The sequence below is a fragment of the Carcharhinus amblyrhynchos genome, chromosome 1 (genome assembly GCF_965287045.1).
Source record: "Carcharhinus amblyrhynchos chromosome 1, sCarAmb.v2.hapA, whole genome shotgun sequence".
Taxonomy (NCBI): Eukaryota; Metazoa; Chordata; class Chondrichthyes; order Carcharhiniformes; family Carcharhinidae; genus Carcharhinus; species Carcharhinus amblyrhynchos.
The window spans coordinates 81,879,927-81,899,068 of record NC_137324.1 but is presented as its reverse complement, the minus strand read 5'-3'; the positions used below and the strand labels follow the sequence as shown (position 1 = coordinate 81,899,068).

At 42.8% G+C, this 19,142-nt stretch overlaps 1 protein-coding gene across 2 annotated transcripts in view; it reads right to left on the bottom strand.

The window, feature by feature from the left end:
- nfxl1 (nuclear transcription factor, X-box binding-like 1) overlaps positions 1-19,142 on the bottom strand; it is a 115,923-nt gene that overhangs the window by 26,456 nt on the left and 70,325 nt on the right. The window contains exons 16-18 of one of the 2 annotated variants that reach the window (XM_080187990.1): positions 15,498-15,635; positions 13,706-13,872; positions 11,523-11,592 (exon numbers count right to left, since the gene is read on the bottom strand). In XM_080187990.1, the coding sequence (XP_080044116.1) occupies positions 11,523-11,592; positions 13,706-13,872; positions 15,498-15,635 (375 nt within the window). The remainder of the gene's footprint in view (positions 1-11,522; positions 11,593-13,705; positions 13,873-15,497; positions 15,636-19,142) is intronic. The other variant, XM_080187997.1, reaches the window with a different exon arrangement.

Sequence of the window (19,142 nt, the reverse complement as noted above, 5' to 3'; positions counted from 1 at the left end):
TAAAATTGTTTGTTGATTGTGAGCTTTATAATGCAGCACATCATTCTCCAATTTTTCTTGTTAGAGATCAGACGTCATCAATCTTCACACATTACCTTCCAATGCACATGTTTAACTATCTCACTCTTTTGACTTGACAATTCAATATAGAACACACAATTTAAAATCCGATGGGTTAACTTTTGGAATATACAGTTTTGACACATCTTTATGCATATTCTTTGCAGCCACTGTTTCCAATTCTTCTAAAGAAATATACTTCTGCATCAGGCTCAGGCTCCAGCACTCCCTCCCCCACTCCACTGAGCCTGACAAACACCATGGAGACTCTGGCTTCACCACTCCTTCCTTCCCACCTACCAAATCCTGCTGAGATTCAGGTTCCATCGCTCATCCAGTCCCCAAGACCAGCCATGCATATCTCTTGGCTTCACCAAGCAGCCAACAGCAGAATGCACCTTCCCAATGGGATGTGATGGCTCCCTCAAACCTGCTCCCAGTCTCATTGGCTTTCAGACTTCTCCTGGCCTTGGATGTGCAGCACATGGTGATGGCCAAGGCAAAGCAGAAGTCAGAAAGAAAATTGAAAATGCAGAATTCAATTACTCTAATATCAGAATTCCACCAAATTGTGGAAATTTTTCGTCCCTGCCTTTAAGTCTCCTAATGAAGTGATATATTCATAACACATTAGGCCTTCTCCTAATAGGGTCAAATTATCAGTATAAAAAAATCACTATCAAGAATATTGACAATGATAACCTCAAACTATAGTGATAGCTCACGTGGAAAGAAAAATGGCCTTGTTAACATAGAAATTAAGGAACAACAGATCGTGCATTTATTTTGATGATGGATGCAAAACAAAATCAGATACTCTGGGGGCAATTCTCCCATTCTGATCCACAAATTTTCTGGCGGGTCCAGTCAGGAGAATTGCATGTCGGCTATTTCACGGGATTCTTGCATCCGTTCCCGACACATGCACTTCTCCCGGAGCTGGAGAACAGGCACAGTCAGGACCACGCTGGAAACTGGCAGGAACAGAGGTAAGTAATTTAAATCTGTTTTTAATACATTTTAAATGTAGTTTAAATGTGATTATTGGGCCTCGGCACAGAACTTGCTAGGCTTGATAGCATCTCCCATCTGGCCAGGAGTACTTCATTCCAGTGGGCTTCAGAGTAGCTCCCCATGTTCAGGGAACAAGCAGGAGACCCCGCCAGAATGCTGGTGGGGGAAGGAGGGAGTGCAATTGGGACGCAGTGGGGGTTGGGTCAGCGCCACCTGAACATGAGCACCCTGGTAGTGCCAGCCTGTGCCCCCAGCACTGCCCAAGGGGCAAAGTGCCAACACACAGGAGGAACCTTGCACTGCTCAGCAGGCACTGGGCAGTACCAAAAGTCTGGGGCCTATTGTGGGCAGGGCCTAGGGGTGATTGTTGGCTGGGTCCCACTGCTACTCTACATGGGAACTGGTCTGGGCTGGAGAGAGGCCAGGAATTGGGGTCGGCTGAGGGTGGGCAATGGTGGTCTGTCAGGACGGGGACAGGGGGCGGGACAGGGGTGCGAGCAAGGGCAAGGGGATCGCAACTGGTCCAGGATTTGTTGTGGGAGCCACAATCAGGCATCCTAGGCTGGCCAGTGACTGAACTGGCCAGCAAATGGGGAGATTGACAGATTGGGATCATTGCACATGTGCATGTCAATTGCACAGAGTGTGGGAGATTCTGGTCTAAAGCTGCACTGAAAAGACAGTGGTGATCTAGACCAGTTTTCCCACCAATTCAGCACTTTTGGAAGAATTGTCCCTTCTGTTTCTTTCTTAAAAGCAAGTTAGATACAGAATTTTAAATCTGTAAGAATTTTCCAAAATAATAGTGCTTTGGACAAAAAGTCTCTAATTGAATTTAAATTATTAAAATATTCTCTTCCATAACTTTCAGTCAATCACGTGAACAAGTATCATTGCTCAACAAACTGAAGTAACAAGAGGTAACAGACACATTATTTCATTCTGTTCACAGATAGCAATAAGTGCTAAGGTAAGTGTTTGGTTATCAGACAGCTACCAGTGGAATGTCAAAGTTCAGTGTGGGGCTGAAGTTGCTTAGAACTTTTATAAACAATTTAGAGAAAGGATGTGTACAACCTGGTTGACAAAATGAAATTGGAGCAATAGCAAAAGAAAATATCAAGGCCTACAAATTTAAAAGGACCTTGACAAGCTTAATCAGTTTACAGATAAATTGCAAATGCAATGCACTACAGGGAGATGTAAGGTTGTGAGATTTGACAGAGGGAACGTGCATTGTGTGCTTCATGGGAACGTGCTTGACTCCTCACAGCAGAAGAATCTCAAAATTTTAGCAGACGTCACAAACTATCAGGAAAATATTCCCAGGTTGCTTAAAAACCAAACAGAATAATGAGATACAATGCAAAGAGTAATTATAGCATTTCACAGAGCTAATTTTAAAATCATCTTGTATTGATGACACCACCGGGTTGGATGTAGTATAAGCTGTGAAAGATTTTTTCCTGCACAAGCAGTGTTAACAATGAAGTACTGCTAACTAGTACTGAGCACCTGAGTGCAATAGACTAGCATCCATTCAGATCAACAAGCCTCAACCCATAAACTAGGTACTAAAAGTGCTCCGCCTCCTAATGGATGCGACAACTTTCCATTTAAGGAACCAGTGTTGCTTCCTGGGAATCAACTGACGATTAAACTACAACATGGCATTCTCGTCACTATCATAAATCATTCAGCACAGGTATCATCACATTATCACTGAGGTCTCCTGGTTTTCATGCTCATCAGGACACCCAAAATTTGGAAAATACAGATGAAGAATCCGCAAAACAAAATCCACAATATATCTGATGGACAAAAGCTATCGTTTGCCAATAATTTATGTTGCAGCCAGCTACTGGCGTATAGCACTTTAACACAATTGTGATAAAACAGTGACACAGCAAGATATAGATAGGTTGGTATATTGGGCAGATAGGTGGCAGATGGAATTTAATCCTGACAAATGCGAGGTGATGCATTTTGGAAGGAATAACACAGGGAGGAGTTACATGATAAAAGGTAGACCGATTAAGAGTATAGAAATACAGAGGGACCTGGGAGTGCAGGTGCACAAGTCTCTGAAGGTGTCAACACAGGTAGAGAAGGTTGTGAAGAAAGCTTACGGAATGCTAGTCTTTATAGGAAGGGGTATAGAGTATATGAGCTGTCGTCTAATGCTTCAGTTGTACAGAACATTGGTTAGACCGCATTTGGAGTACTGCGTCCAGTTCTGGTCACCTTACCACCGGAAGGACGTAGAGACCCTGGAGAGAGTGCAGAGGAGGTTTACCAGGATGCTGCCTGGTATGGAAGGACTGAGTTACGAGGAAAGATTGGAAAAACTGGGGCTCTTCTCCTGAGAAAGACAGAGATTAAGGGTGATCTGATAGAGGTGTATAAAATAATGAAGGGAATAGATAAAGTCAGCAGTGGCAGGCTTTTCCCTAGACTGGGGACAACTACTACGAGAGGTCACGATCTAAGGGTGAAGGGGGAGAAGTATAATTTGGATGCGAGAGGAAGGTTTTTCACGCAGAGGGTCGTGGGGGTATGGAATGCGCGACCAAGTAAGGTGGTGGAGGCAGGCACGTTGGACTTGTTTAAGGTTTACTTAGATAGACACGAGTGAAACAGGGATGGAGGGTTATAGAAGACGGTATTAAAAAGGGTCAGAGCCTCGGGACGACACTGGAAATGTAATATTACATGTTAATGTTTTGTCTCTTTTAATCCACAGGTGTCGGTCCACCTTGCTGAAAAAAAACAAGGGGCGTGCATACGGTGGGTCGTGCATGGGCCGCTCTTGGTGGTTTCGAGAGTGGCCTAGTACTTCGTGTCGTTGTGTGTGCTTAATCCTGGACCAGCAGACGGGCACCACAACAGCTCAGTGACTATCACTGTTAGCTGTGCAGATACATGGATTTGGGCCTGTGTCTGTGGGAGTTTGCGCATTCTCCCTGTGGTTGAGTGGGTTTCCTCCGGGTGCTCCGGTTTCCTCCCACACCCCAAAGATATGCTCTTAGGCTGACTGGTGTACCAAATTGACCCTACACTATTCTCCCCTGAATCTGGCTACATTAGGGGTACCATTCACATACACACGGGGCAGGGTAGGTATAGGAAAGTGCTTTGTTGAAATGGCGGCGCAGGCTCGTTGGGCCGAAGGGCCTGTTTCCCGTGCTGGGTTGTTCTTTGTTATATGTATTAACTGATGACAAGACTTGTTTTAACCAAAATAAGCCACTTTAGGGAGATGGCAGAAACCGCTGGTCAGAAAGTGTGAATCTGCAGTAGTAGATAAGGTAGATAAATAAGGTAGTGAGCTTAGGGCGTGGATTGCTGCTTGGGAATGTGATGTGGTGGCCATTACGGAGACTTGGATGTCTCAGGGACAGGACTGGGTACTTCAGGTGCCAGGATTCAGATGCTTCAGGAAGGACAGGGAGGGAGGCAAAAGAGGTGGTGGAGTGGCACTGTTGATCAGGGACAGTGTCATGGCTGCAGAGAAGGAGGATGCCGTGGAGGGACTGTCTACGGAGTCTCTGTGGGTGGAAGTTAGGAACAGCAAAGGGTCAATAACTTTGCTGGGTATATTCTATAGGCCGCCCAATAGTGACAGGGAAGTTGAGGTGCAGATAGGGAAACAGATTCTAGAGAGATGTAGTAATAACAGAGTTGTCGTGATGGGAGACTTCAATTTCCCAAACATCGATTGGAATATCCCAAGGGTAAGGGGTTTGGATGGGGAGGAGTCTGTTAGGTGTGTTCAGGAAGGTTTCCTGACACAGTACGTGGATAAGCCTACGAGAGGAGAGGCTGTACTTGACCTGGTACTGGCGAATGAACCAGGACAGGTGACGGATCTCTCGGTAGGAGAGCATCTTGGGAATGGTGATCATAATTCTATCTCCTTCACAATTGCATTGGAACGAGATTGAATCAGGCAGGCTAGGAAGGTGTTTGTCTGGAGTAAGGGGAAATACGAAGACGTCAGGAGGTCAATTGGACAAATAAACTGGAAGGAGGCATTCTTGGGGAGAAGTACAGAAGGAAGGTGGTGGATATTCAAGGAATGTTTGTCTGGAGCTCTGCACGACAACGTTCCAATGAGACAAGGAGGCTTTGGTAGGTCGCGGGAACCGTGGTGCACGAAGGCTGTGGTGAACCTAGTCAGGAAGAAAAGGAAGGTGTACAAAAGGTTCAGGGAGCCAGGAGATGTTAAGGATCTAGAGGAGTATAAGGATTGTAGAAAGGAGCTTAAAAGGGAAATTAGGAGAGCCAGAAGGGGTCATGAGAAGGCCTTGGCAGGTAAGATTAAGGAGAATCCCAAGGCCTTCTATAAATATGTGAAAAGTAAAAGGATGAGAAGAGAAGGGATAGGACCTATAAAAGGTGAAGGGGGAAAGGTCTGTGTGGAACCAGAAGAAATGGCAGAGGTGCTTAATGAGTACTTTGCTTCAGTATTGACGGCGGACGGTAGACCGATGGAAAGATCTATTGATTACGAGGGAAGAATTGTTAGGGCTCTTAGAGGGCATTAAAACCAATAAATCTCCGGGGCCTGATTGCATTTATCCTAGGCTGCTTAGAGAGGCGAGGGATGAGATTGTTGGGCCTCTGACGCAAATCTTTGTCTCTTCTTTCGACACAGGTGAGGTCCCAGAGGACTGGAGGATAGCGAACATGGTACCGTTGTTTAAAAAGGGTAGGAGGGATAGCCTGGGTAACTATAGGCAGGTGAGCTTAACTTCAGTGGTAGGTAAGTTGATGGAGAGGATTCTTAGGGATAGGATGTATGCGCACTTGGAGCGTTGCGATCTGATTAAGGATACGCAGCATGGCTTTGTCAAGGGGAAGTCTTGCCTTACGAATCTGGTAGAATTCTTTGAGGAGGTGACAAAAACGGTTGACGAAGGACGAGCCGCTGATGTCGTCTATATGGATTTCAGTAAGGCGTTTGACAAAGTCCCTCATGGTAGGTTGGTACAGAAGATTAAAGCTCATGGGATATGTGGTCAGGTATCTAGATGGGTAGAGAACTGGCTTGCAAAGAGGAGTCAGAGAGTAGTTGTGGAGGGGTCTTTTTCTAGTTGGAGGTCTGTCACTAGTGGTGTGCCGCAGGGCTCGGTACTGGGACCTCTTCTCTTTGTAGTGTATATAAATGATTTGGAAGACGGAGTAGGAGGTGTGATCAGCAAATTTGCTGATGACACCAAGATGGCTGGATTGGCGGGCAGTGAGGAGCAGTGTCTGGCAATACAGCAGGATATTGATAGGCTGGTTGATTGGGCAGATACGTGGCAAATGGAGTTTAATCCGGATAAATGTGAGGTGATGCATTTTGGCCGGAATAATGTAGGGGGAAGTTATATGATAAAGGGTAAGCCCGTAAGGAGTATAGAGTCACAGCGAGACCTGGGGGTGCAAGTGCACAAGTCTTTGAAGGTGGCAGTGCAAGTGGAGAAGAAAGCCTATGGTATGTTAGCCTTTATAGGAAGGGGTATAGAATATAAGAGCTGGAGTCTAATGTTGCAGTTGTACAGAACGTTGGTTCGGCCATATTTGAAGTACTGTATACAGTTCTGGTCGCCTTACTACCGGAAGGACGTGGAGACTCTGGAGAGAGTGCAGAGGAGGTTTACCAGGATGTTGCCTGGTATGGAATGACTGGGGTATGAGGAAAGATTGAAGAAATTGGGGCTCTTTTCCCTTGAAAGATGTCGACTGAGGGGGGATTTAATAGAGGTATATAAGATTATGAAGGGTATAGATAGAGTAAACAGAGGTAAGCTATTTCCTATAACAGAGACATGTAGGACAAGGGGCCATGGACTTAAGGTGAGGGGGGAGCGGTACAACACAGATATTAGAGGGAGGTTTTTCACACAGAGGGTAGTGGGGGTATGGAATGCTCTGCCAAGTAAGGTGGTGGAGGCAAACACGCTAGAGTCCTTTAAGAGTAACTTAGACAGGCACATGACTGAGTTGGAGATGGGTGGATATAGGAGAACCTTTTAAATAAGGGTCATTAGCATTGGGGCGTCCCTGGTACAGTATGATAATAATGTTTTTTTTCCTCTTTCATTCACAGGTTTTAAGTTGGTCCACCTCGTGTTCAACGAGGGGCATACAGGCGATGGGTCATACTGGGGCTGCTCTTGGTTGTTCGAGATTGGCTTAGTGCTTCATGTCGTTAGTGTGTGCCTAAACTGGACAAGATGCTGGGCAAAACGACAGCTCAGTGACTATCGCTGATTGCTGTTCAGACACACGGATCTGGGCCGGTGTCTGTGGGAGTTTGCGCATTCTCCCCGTGCTTGCGTGGGTTTTCTCCGGGTGCTCCGGTTTCCTCCCACACCCCAAAGATGTGCTGTTAGGCTGACTGGCAGGAATAAATTGTCCCTAAATCAGTTTCCCTCAATCTGGATGGCCATAAAACATTAGATAGGGGTCATGGGTAGAGAGGTGGACTGGTGGTGTTGAGATGGCAGTGCAGGCTCGTTGGGCCGAAGGGCCTGTTTCCCGGGCTGATTTTGTTCTTTGAAACTGATCTGGGAGATTTTGCTACAGGTTTGCAGCAGATGGAAAAGATTGAGTATGTGGATATTAAGGAAGAGGATGTGTTAGAACTTTTGAATTCTATCAAGATAAATAAGTCGCCGGGACCAGATGGGATGTACCCCAGGTTACTGTGGGAGGTGAGGGAGATGATTGCAGAACCCCTGGCGATGATCTTTGCATCGTCAATGGAGATGGGAGAGGTTCCAGAGGATTGCGGATGTGGTTCCTATTTTCAAGAAAGGGAACAGAGGTAGCCCGGGAAATTACCGACCGGTGAGTCTGACCTCAGTGGTTGGTAAGCTGATGGAGAAGCTTCTGAGGGACAAGATTTATGAGCATTTGGGGAGGTTTAGCATGATCAGAAATAGTCAGCATGGTTTTGTCAAGGGCAGGTCGTGCCTTACGAGCCTAGTTGAGTTCTTCGAAAATGTGACTGAACACATTGACGAAGGAAGAGCAGTGGACATGGTGTACATGGACTTCAGCAAGGCGTTTGATAAGGTCCCCCATGCAAGACTTCTTGAGAAGGTGAGAGGGCATGGGATCCAAGGGGCTTTGGCCTTGTGGATCCGGAACTGGCTTGCCTGCAGAAGGCAGAGAGTGGTTGTGGATGGGTCTTTTTCTGCATGGAGGTCAGTCACCAGTGGAGTGTCCCAGGGATCTGTTCTAGGACCCTTGCTGTTTGTCATTTTCATAAATGACCTAGATGAGGAAGTGGAGGGATGGGTTAGTAAGTTGGCCGATGACACGAAGGTTGGTGGTGTTGTGCATGGTCTGGAAGGATGTCAGAAGTTGCAGCAGGACATAAATAGGATGCACAACTGGGCGGAGAAGTGGCAGATGGACTTCAACGCGGATAAACGTGTAGTGGTCCATTTTGGCAGGACCAATGGGATGAACGAGTACACTATCAAGGGCAGGAGTCTTAGCAGTGTCGAAGAGCAGAAGGATCTTGGGGTCTGGGTCCACAGGACTCTTAAATCGGCCTCGCAGGTGGAGGATGTGGTCAAGGCGGCGTATGGTGTACTGGCCTTCATTAATCGAGGGATTGAGGTTAGGAGTCGGGAGGTAATGCTGCAACTTTATAAGTCCCTTGTCAGGCCCCACTTGGAGTACTGTGCGCAGTTCTGGTCACTTCACTATAGGAAGGACGTAGAAGCTATTGAAAGGGTACAGAGGAGATTTACAAGGATGTTGCCTGGATTGGGAGGCATGCCTTATGAAGGTAGGTTGAGGGAGCTGGGACTCTTCTCCCTGCAGAGACGAATGTTGAGAGGCGACCTGATAGAGGTTTATAAAATGTTGAGGAATAGATAGGGTGGATTCTCAGAGGCTATTTCCCCGGGTTGAAATGGTCGCTATGAGAGGACACAGATTTAAGGTGCAGGGAAGCAAGTACAGAGGTGATGTTAGGGGTAAGTTTTTCACTCAGAGGGTGGTGAGTGAATGGAATCGGCTGCCGTCAGTGGTGGTGGAGGCGAACTCGCTGGGGTCTTTTAAAAGACTTCTGGATGAGTATATGGGATTTAATGGGATTGGGGGTTATAGATAGGTCTATGGATTGGTAGGTATTGATGTGATCGGCGCAACTTGTGGGCCGAAGGGCCTGTTTGTGTAGTGTTCTATGTTCTATGCATTTGAACTGAATACCAGCTGGAGCCGATTAGGGTAACGAGGCAGTGTAAAGCTCCACAATACGCTCAATAGATTCTGCACAACCCAATGCCCTAAACAGTATGATGCAGACAATAAAAATCCCATTTTTTAAAAGTTTGTCAAGGCTAGCCAACTCTAGCTTACTAATGAGAAAATAATGGGGATGAGATGTTAATATAAAACCGTAGGCAGGTACAATATAAAATTTCCCACCTTGTGGGTCAGGATGTTTAATTTGCGATAATATAATTAAATCTGCAATGTTTTTGTTGTGTTATAATCATTTAATGACATCCCTTGAAGCAGCCAATACTAAATCCCACTACTGAAATAAATTGTATTCCATATTAGTAAAATCATAAACTGCAAGTTTATTACCAACAAAGAGCAAAGAAAATTAGCTAATTTGACCTCAGGAAAAAAGATAGAGAAATGTGGTTGCACTGTTTCATCTTTTTTACCTCAAACATTACTGTTCTGATGAACTCACTGTTATAATTCTCTTTCTGTCCACTTTAGAGACGAAGCTCAGAGGGGACTGAGTGGAGTATAAAACAAGCCCAGCTCTTAATTTTTTTTTAAAGAGAGTTGTGTCACAGTTAGTCCATAGCTCCTTAAGTGAAGGACAACAGGCAAATTTAGGTTGACAGATAAAAATCTCCCTCTGCAAGCTTGAAATCTCCTACTTAAACTGTTTGGAAGGCTGGTGTGGAAAAATAAATAACACCTGTGCAGTTACAGTTGGTTGAACTTGATGGTAAGCTGGAAGTTTCAATCTGCACCAAATTGACTGGCTTGTAGTCTTATGTAGAGATGCCAGCGTTAAACTGGGGTAAACACAGTAAGTCACACAACACCAGGTTTAAGTCCAACCAGTTCACTTGATAGTAAACTCACTAGCTTTCAGAAATGGTGTTCCTTTGTCAGGCACGCGAAAGGAAGAACCTTTCACACACCTGACGAAGGAACACCGTTTCCGAAAGCTTGTGGGTTTACTATCAAATAAATTGGTTGGACTTAAACCTGGTTGTTTGAGACTTCTTATTGTAGTCTTATGTCAGAAATGAAAATGAATACCCAGTACAAAAATCCTTAATCTAAATGAACATAAGTGATAACAAAATTAGCATATTTTTAAAGAATAATAATTGTGGATTTAAAACAATTTACAGCAATGCAGTGATGTTTTGAAGGGAGTAGCTTCCTATTATACAAGACCACCTAAATATAGAAATATTCCACGTAGACTGCATTCTGCTCAATGTTATAACCAACAAGTGGGATTACATAGGATATTGAGCACTAAAACAGACCATTTGAACCAATTAGCCCATGCTGGTGTTTAAGCTCCAATCAAGCTTCTTCCTGTCTTTCTCATCCAAATCCATCTAATCTAGTCTCCTCCATATACTTAACTAACTTCCCCTTAAATGCACACAGTGCTCGAGGTGTAAACTATAGAATTATAATGGTGTAACATAGATGGAGACATTTGACTCATCACATCTGTGTAGGTTCACTGAAAATGTTATTCAATTAGTCCCACTCACCCTGCTCTTGCCCCATAGCCCTGAATTTTTTTTTTCCTTTTCAAGTATTTATCCATTTCCCGTTCGCTGTTCAATCTACTTCCAATGCCTTTTAAGGCAGTACATTCCAGCCCACAACAGATTGCTGCATTAAAAAATTCTCATCTCCCCCTCTGGCTTGTCTATTTTAATTCACTTCTTCCACCAGAGCAAAGCATTTCTCCTTCCTAACTCTATCAAAACCTGTACTGACCTTGGACTTGGAAGCGAGTGCTGCCTTGGAGTTGGTCGTAGCATACTTGCAATGAGCAAGATTATTTTGTCTAATTAAGGTTTGATACTTCTTTATCATGACTTCCAAATGTTTCAATTCTTCCCCACTAGAAATAAAACCTAGAGCCTGGCTTGCCTTTTTTAAATGGCCTTGCTAATCTGTGACACAACTTTTAGTAATTGTTGTTTTTGTACTTCAAGGTCACTTGAAGTTTCTGCCCCACCTAGACATGCACCTTCCAAGTAATAAGTGATTTCCCATTCTTCCAACCAAAAACTTCTACCTCATCTCTCTGGGCTGAACATCATTTTGTCAATAATTTGCCCATTCAACAAATGGTGAATGGTGGCATGACCTGAATAATCCAATTCTTAGCAAATGTGTTTTGGTATTTAATTCTTCTATAAAACGTAGGTACTTACCTGCTTAGGGCACTGATTTTTGCAGGAATTAAGAATAATTTTAGTTTCTGCATCAGCTGTAGTCATTTCCCTAAAATAAGAGGACATGCACAAAGTTGACAAAAAATGCAGTAAAAAAAGCCTCAAATAGATTCACAAGGCAGCAGCTTTGTGGCTCATTTGCTTTCAATGTTCCAGATTACCAATCCTACTATTTTCCTATCAGAGCAAAACATAATTGCTTCAACAAGTGTACATATTGCACTCCTGCCCACCAACCTCCACCGGACCCCACCCCACCCCACACACAAGCACAAAAGCAGGCAGACAACATACTCCTAAATGTCCTTCAATTCCCATCTACAGTAAAATCCTTGAGGGGCACCAGCATAACTAAAGTAAGTTGTCCTTAATTTTTTTGTACCTTCCCTATGAGTAAAGGGGCATATTTTGAAAAAATAAAAAATGCAACTTTTTCTAGAGTAAGTCAGCAAAAGAAGGGGTCTACATTAAAAATGAAGCACAACATTCAAAATAAAGCTAATTTTGTATGTAGAGAAAACATACAAGATTCAGAGACAGGGTTTAACGAATCAGGAGACGAGTTACACATTAGAGAGTATCCAGCTGGCACCCTGCTCATGTAGCTATATTGTTGATGAGACTTGCCCCCTTAACCTTGTGGTCAATGATCACCCTCCAAGATGCTGATGGTGGGAGGCTTGGCTATTTTGGGACACACTCATTCAGGATGCTATTTGTAAATTCAGTTAATGTAATTTAACATAAGAACGTAAGAAGTAGGAGCAGGAGTAGGCCATCTAGCCCTTCGAGCCTGCCCCGCCATTCAGTAAGATCATGGCTGATCTGAAGTGGCTCAGTTCCACTTTCCCGCTTTCTCCCCATAACCCTTAATTCCCTTGCCTACCAAAAACCTATCTACCCATGTCTTAAATATATTTAGCGAGGTAGCCTCCACCACTTTAACGGGCAGAGAATTCCAGAGATTCACCACCCTTTGAGTGAAGAAGTTCCTCCTCAACTCTGTACTAAACTGCTCCCCCCCCACTTATCTTGAGGCTGTGCCCTCTAGTCCTGTTGTCCTTTCTGAGCAGGAAGAATCTCTCTACCTCTACCCTATCCATCCCCTTCATTATCTTATAGGTCTCTGTAAGATCCCCCCTCATCCTTCTAAACTCTGAGTACAGACCCAGTCTATTTAGTCTCTCTTCATCATCCAACCCCCTCATCTCCCCCTCATTTCTGTACTGAGAGAAGGGCTACAGTGTATCAGAAAGCTTCCCCATGGTGTTTTTCACGCCAGCAGGGTCTTCTGGCTCTGCAGCTGTCAATACAATTTCCTAGTGATTCACCCCACACTGTCGGGAAACACCCAGTTTGGGGACGGGGGATTCCATCAGCGGAACCAAGTGTTCTATGTTCTATGAAGAGCCAAATGGTCACGCCCAGAGTTTCAGGTTATATGGCACAGCTTTGTGAAGGTAAACAATCAAAACTTTAAATTAAAGATGTTTGCAAAGCAACTGTGGGAGCAGCTTGAATGAGAAACAGCTGGAGATGTAGGGAGAGATGCCAAGTTGCAATGGAAATGAGGGCCATGTGTCCACATAGTTTGAACAGAACAGGTCGTCAAAGTATAGTTGACCAAAAAGTAAAATTTGCACATTGGTAAAGTCATAGTCACAATTACTAATGGCAAGTAATTGCACCTCACAGTGCCAGAGACTGGGGTTAAATTCTGGCCTTGGGTGACTGTGTGGAGTTTGCACAATCTCCCATGCCCGTGTGGTGTTCTGGTTTCCTCCCAGAGTCCAAAGATGTTTGGGTTAGGTGGATTGGCCATATTATATCGCCCCTTAGTGTCTCTAGATGTGCAGGTTAGGGGGATGAGCCGGGTAAATGTGAGGCTTCAGAGATAGGGCCTGTTGGAGAGTCTGTGCAGACTTGATAGGCCTTCTTCTGAATTGTAGGGTTTCTAGGATTCTAAAATTATTAATGAGAAGGCAAAATTTTTGGAGCAAAAGATGAGCTGGATGAAGGTGGGGTAATGTTTGCTGCTATCTAGGCTTTATCAGCATCACTTCAGTTGATTGCAAGGAGTTCAAAATGATCAATCTGGTTAAGTTGATGATTTTTCCTCCTTTGGATAGACAAGAATTGAAGGTCAAAATGCTAGTACTTACATGCATTCCACATAGAGATTTGTGATTTTGCAATGGCATTTTATGCGAATCATCTGTGAACACGGAGGACATGCACCATCATGGCATGGCAGCGTACAGGGATGCACGCAACCACTCGTACGGGGTTTACTACATCCTTCTTCACATGCCTGACATTCTTTACCAGCCTATGCAAAAACAAAAATTAAATGCCATGAAAAATTTATAAATCTGACAATCAGCAACATTGAAGCATGTAAGTGCAAATGCTTGACACAGATAGACACTCTTGATCAGTGTACTAAATTATAAATAAAGATGGTTCTGCTGAACATCCTGTGAAATGAACTAAAGCCAGTTTTGCATTCAATCAATTGTATTAAAATGTGACATGATCACATTCATTTGTTCAGAATAGGAAGAATATATGAATCACCCTTTAACAACAGCATAAAAAAGCATGCTGAAAATCTTAAGATCAATGGAATAGTCTAATTAAAAAAAAACAATGATACACTAATATTTCTATGCATCTGACTCTTAGAGACCAGACACGACTAGTAAGAACGCCCCAATCCCCCGATCCAATTTCCCACTTAGATGCATCTTTTCTGCTATCAAGGCTTCTTGCTTTCAAACAGAGGTTTTCAGAGTTGCTGAGATCATTTTTGTACATTTCAGCACAGTCAGATCTTGTACTAAAGGCCAAATGTGCTTGTTAAACTGCATATGTTCACCAAATCCATCAACATGCCAAGACCTGGAAGGAGGAAAAACCTTACTTCCAGAGGCAAACCTTTTCTCCAAATAATTAATTTTAGAAGTTACAGTGATGTAGCCAATTTACAAGAGTGTCATACCTGCAATTTACATTAAAAGTAACTAGCCACAAATGTGCCAAGTGACACTGTTTAGTCATACAGACTAACTTTAATAGAAACCACTTTACATTTACTTCACACATCCATCCTAATTCACTCAAGAAAGTAAAGCACGCGTTAAGTTAAAACACACATGCGTACATCACAAAAAAATCAGTACGGGGAGATGATGGTCCAGTAGACTATTAATCCAGAAACTCAGCTAATGTTCTGGGAACCCAGGTTCGAATCCTGCCAAGGAGGTGAATTTGATTTCAGTAAAAAATTTCTGGAATTAAGAATCTCCTGATGACCATGAAACCATTGTCAATTATCAAAAAAACCCACCTGATTCACTAACGGCCTTTAGGGAAAGAAATCTGCTGTCGTTACCTGTCTTGTCTATATGTGACAACAGAGCCACAGTGAAGGGTTAACTCGCAACTGCTCTCTGAAATGGCCTGGAAAGCCACTCAGTTGTATCAACTGCGACAAAGTCCCAAAGAAATGAACCAAACAGACCACCTGGCATCAATCTGGGCACCAGAAAAGACAATGGCAAAACAAACAGTCCTGTCAACTCTGCAAGGTTCTCTTTATTAACATCTGGAGTCCTCAACATTGACTCCAGACCCTATGAAGTCTCATGGCTTCAGGTTAAACATGGGCAAGGAAACCTCTGACTGGTTACCACATACAATCCTCCTTCAGGTGACAAATCAGTACTCCTCTATGTTGAGCAACACTTGGAGGAAGCACTGAGGATGGCAAAGGTGCAAAATGTACTCTGGGTGGGGATTTCAATGTCCACCACCTACAGTGCCTCAGCAGAGTAAAGATAAATTAAGAAGGTTAAAATTAAAATTTTACAAATATTTTCTCTGGAGAAAATGGAATACAATTTGAAAGAAAGTCCTCTTTAAAGCTAAGAATCCTTGCTTATGGTTTCATACCTTATGTTTTTCATCTGCATCCACAATGGTGACTGCATGGCATTCTTTTGCACAGGTATGATTCCCACAGGGCAGGAGGCATCCACAAGGTCTCTTACAAGAGTAGGGTCCTACTGCATGGCAAGGCAAAAAACTAACCTGAAATAAATGCAAAATATATGGATTACAAATGTCTTTGCATCAAACACAAAGTCAGATCTCAAAGACTGATGATGCTATCGAGGAAAAACAAACTTAAGAACATAAGAAATAGGAGCAGGAGTAGGCCATCTAGCCCTTCGAGCCTGCCCCGCCATTCAACAAGATCATGGCTGATCTGAAGTGGCTCAGTTCCACTTTCCCGCCTTCTCCCCATAACCCTTAATCCCCTTGCCCACCAAAAACCTATCTACCCACATCTTAAATATATTTAGCGAGGTAGCCTCAACCACTTCAATGGGCAGAGAATTCCAGAGATTCACCACCCTTCGAGTGAAGAAGTTCCTCATCAACTCTGTTTTAAACTGCCCCCCCCCCCCCCCATCTTGAGGCTGTGCCCTCTAGTCCTGTTGTCCTTTGAGCGGGAAAAACCTCTCCACCTCTACCCTATACATCCCTTTCATCATCTTATATGTCTCAATGAGATCTCCCCTCATCCTTCTAAACTCTAACGAGTACAAGCCCAGTCTATTCAGCCTCTCCTCATAGCTCAACCCCCTCAACTTATTTTCACCTTGTTTGTTTCCTTCTGCTTTTTCACCCTGCAAGAAAATGGTTCTTACTCTGCTACAGGGAAAGGAGCTAGCTATTTGATGAAATAGCTACTAAGTAGTTAAAGTCTGTTCTGGTCTTAAGTTACAAAATAATATACAAACTGGTGGTAAAGTTAGCAAATATATAAAAAAGAGGTAATGTATCAAGGTGGCAGCTCCCAAATGGCAGAATTCTTCTTTCTCCACTTTGAACTCACCTTTTCTATAGTTCTAACACCTTTTTCTGTGTACTTTCTTTTTACACCATCACTTGTTTTCCTATTCCTATGCTGATTCACATATCAAAGACAGCCGTACTCATCAGTTCCCCCTTTACCCAATTTCATTTTTAATGTCGATTTTACTCAATTATAGAATCTTCGTCTTACTCAGGTTTGGAGAACTTTTATTAGATTGGGAAATAGCTGACGTAACTCCTTTATTCAATAAAGGGAGGCAGAAAGCCAGAAAAATGTCGGCCAGCTCGCTTAACATGCATCATTGGGAAAATGTTAGAAGCTATCATTAAACATGTTCTAACAGGGCACACAGATAAATTTAAGGTAATTAGGCAGAGTAATCATGAAGGGACATCATGTTTAGCCAATTTACTACAGCATTTAAGTGGTAATAGGTGCTGTGGATTAAGGGGAACCAACAGATATACTGTACTGAGATTTTCAAAAGGCATTTTGATAAGGTGGCTCAGATATTACTGCAGAAGATATGAGCTCATGGTATATAGGGTGTAACATGTTAGCATACAGGATTGATTAGCTAACAGAAAACAGTCGACACAAACTTTCTGGTTAGCAAAATGTGACAAATGATATGTCACAGTAATCAGTGCTGGGACCTCAAATATTGATAATTTTTATAATTCATATAAATGATTTAGATGAAGGGACAAAAGTATGGTTGCTAAATTTGCTGATGAAATAAAGACAGACAGGAAAGTAAGTTGTGAAGTGGACATAAGAAGCTACAAAGGGTTATTGGTAGGTAAAGTAAGTGGGCAAAGATCTGGCAAAAGAGAATAATGTGGGAAAATATGAAATTGTCCATTTCAGCAGGAATTTAGACCTTATAGAACAGACAAACTCTTTCCAATGGCTGAAGTTTCAATAATCAGAGGGCACAACTTCAAGGTGATTGGCAAAAGGACCCAAGATAATACGAGAAAGAACTTAACATGGTGAATGATTAGATTTTGGATTACACTGTTTCAAAAGGAATTGGATAAATATTTCAAGGAAAAAAAAACTGCAGGATTATGGGGAAAGGGCCAGTGAATGGAACTAACTAGACTGCTCTTCAAAAAGAATAGACACTGATGTATGGTTTCCTTCTCTGTTGCAGTATTGTATGGATTCTTCTTCACGCTCAGAAAATTAAATGGAGAAGAGTCTAAGAAACATATCATTGCCTTGCCTCTCTATTTCTATGACCTCGCCTCTATTTCTATAACCTTCTCCAGCCCTACAACCTTTCGAAGAACTCTGCACTCCTACAACTCTGGTTTTTTGGCACCCACCATTTCTTTTAGCCCTCCAAGACAACCATTCAATCTGCTGTCTAGGTCCCGAAACTCTTGAATTCCCTCAAACCACAGCACATCACTATCTTTCTCACCTTCAGAACTCTCCTTAAACTTACATTTTTTAGTTTCTGTTTGATGGAAGATACCATGAGAAGTTAAAAGGTGCTACATAATGCATACGTGAGCATTCAGCTGCTTAGTCCTATTCCCTGAAATTCCCTCCCTAAACTCTTCCATCTTTCTAACCAAGCTCTTGATGTCTTATCCTCGTCTCTCCCTTTCATTCGTTGCATTAAATGTGTTACACAAGCATAGGTTATTCTGTTAGGAAACAGAAGAATTGATACTGTTTAGAGGAGCAACAACTTCATTAATTCTCTTCATAAGTAGGCTGACTCTGTTATTTGCATTATTGACTTGGATGCCAAATGAAATGCTGCTTGTAGCAAGGGAAAAAAAGGGCAAACTATTATGAAAAGGGTGCCTGCAATGTCATTTCTTTAAAAATAATGCTTTAGCTATGGTTACTAAAGCATGCTTGGAGAAGTCCATCGGCAAAAAATACATGCACAAAATGAAGCACAAAAGCAAATGCTGAAGGCACAAAATTGGTAGTGCTAGGCATTCATACAAGTTTTGTTTACATTAAAAGTAATGCTTTCTAGTTGTTTTGTGACCTATCATATTTCATCATTCTGTAATTAACAGAGTGTGGCAACTCGGGGACTTTCACAGTAACTTCATTAATGTAAACAAACCTGTGACACTAATAAATAAGAACGAGACAACAAAATGGACAATTTTCCTAACTGTTTTTCCACATTCAACCATTCCAGTACACAAAGAACCTCAACTACTTTTAGACTCAGTTGAGAGATTCTTTATAATTTCAGGTACTCTCCATCAACCTATCAAATTAATGTAGATACTCGTGTCGTTCCTTTCTCTTGTTTGACCTCATACTTCCCACTTTACACAGACATTCTTTTGAAAGCAGGATTGTGAGATGCAAGAAATCCAGTTCGGTGTTATAACACCCAAATGCAGGCAGGTGCAAAAGTACCAAGAACTGCAAATGCCAATTTTATTTCCAGGGAATTTCTGACAGACTATCTTGCCTCCAAAACAATGTACAAAAACTCATGGTTGCCATCTATGAAACACTTGTTTCTGCACAAGCTGTTTGGGATGTTCAAACAAAATAAAACTAATGGAAAGATATAAGTTTGAGCTCCTTCCAAGTACATGACATGCCCTCTGATTTCTTCCTTTTTGAGTGTGCTGAATCCATTTAGAAAAGCTTCTTTTCAAAAGAATCAAGATTAATTTTTCACAGGTTCTTCAACATCTATGCACCCCACCAGCCCCTGCCAA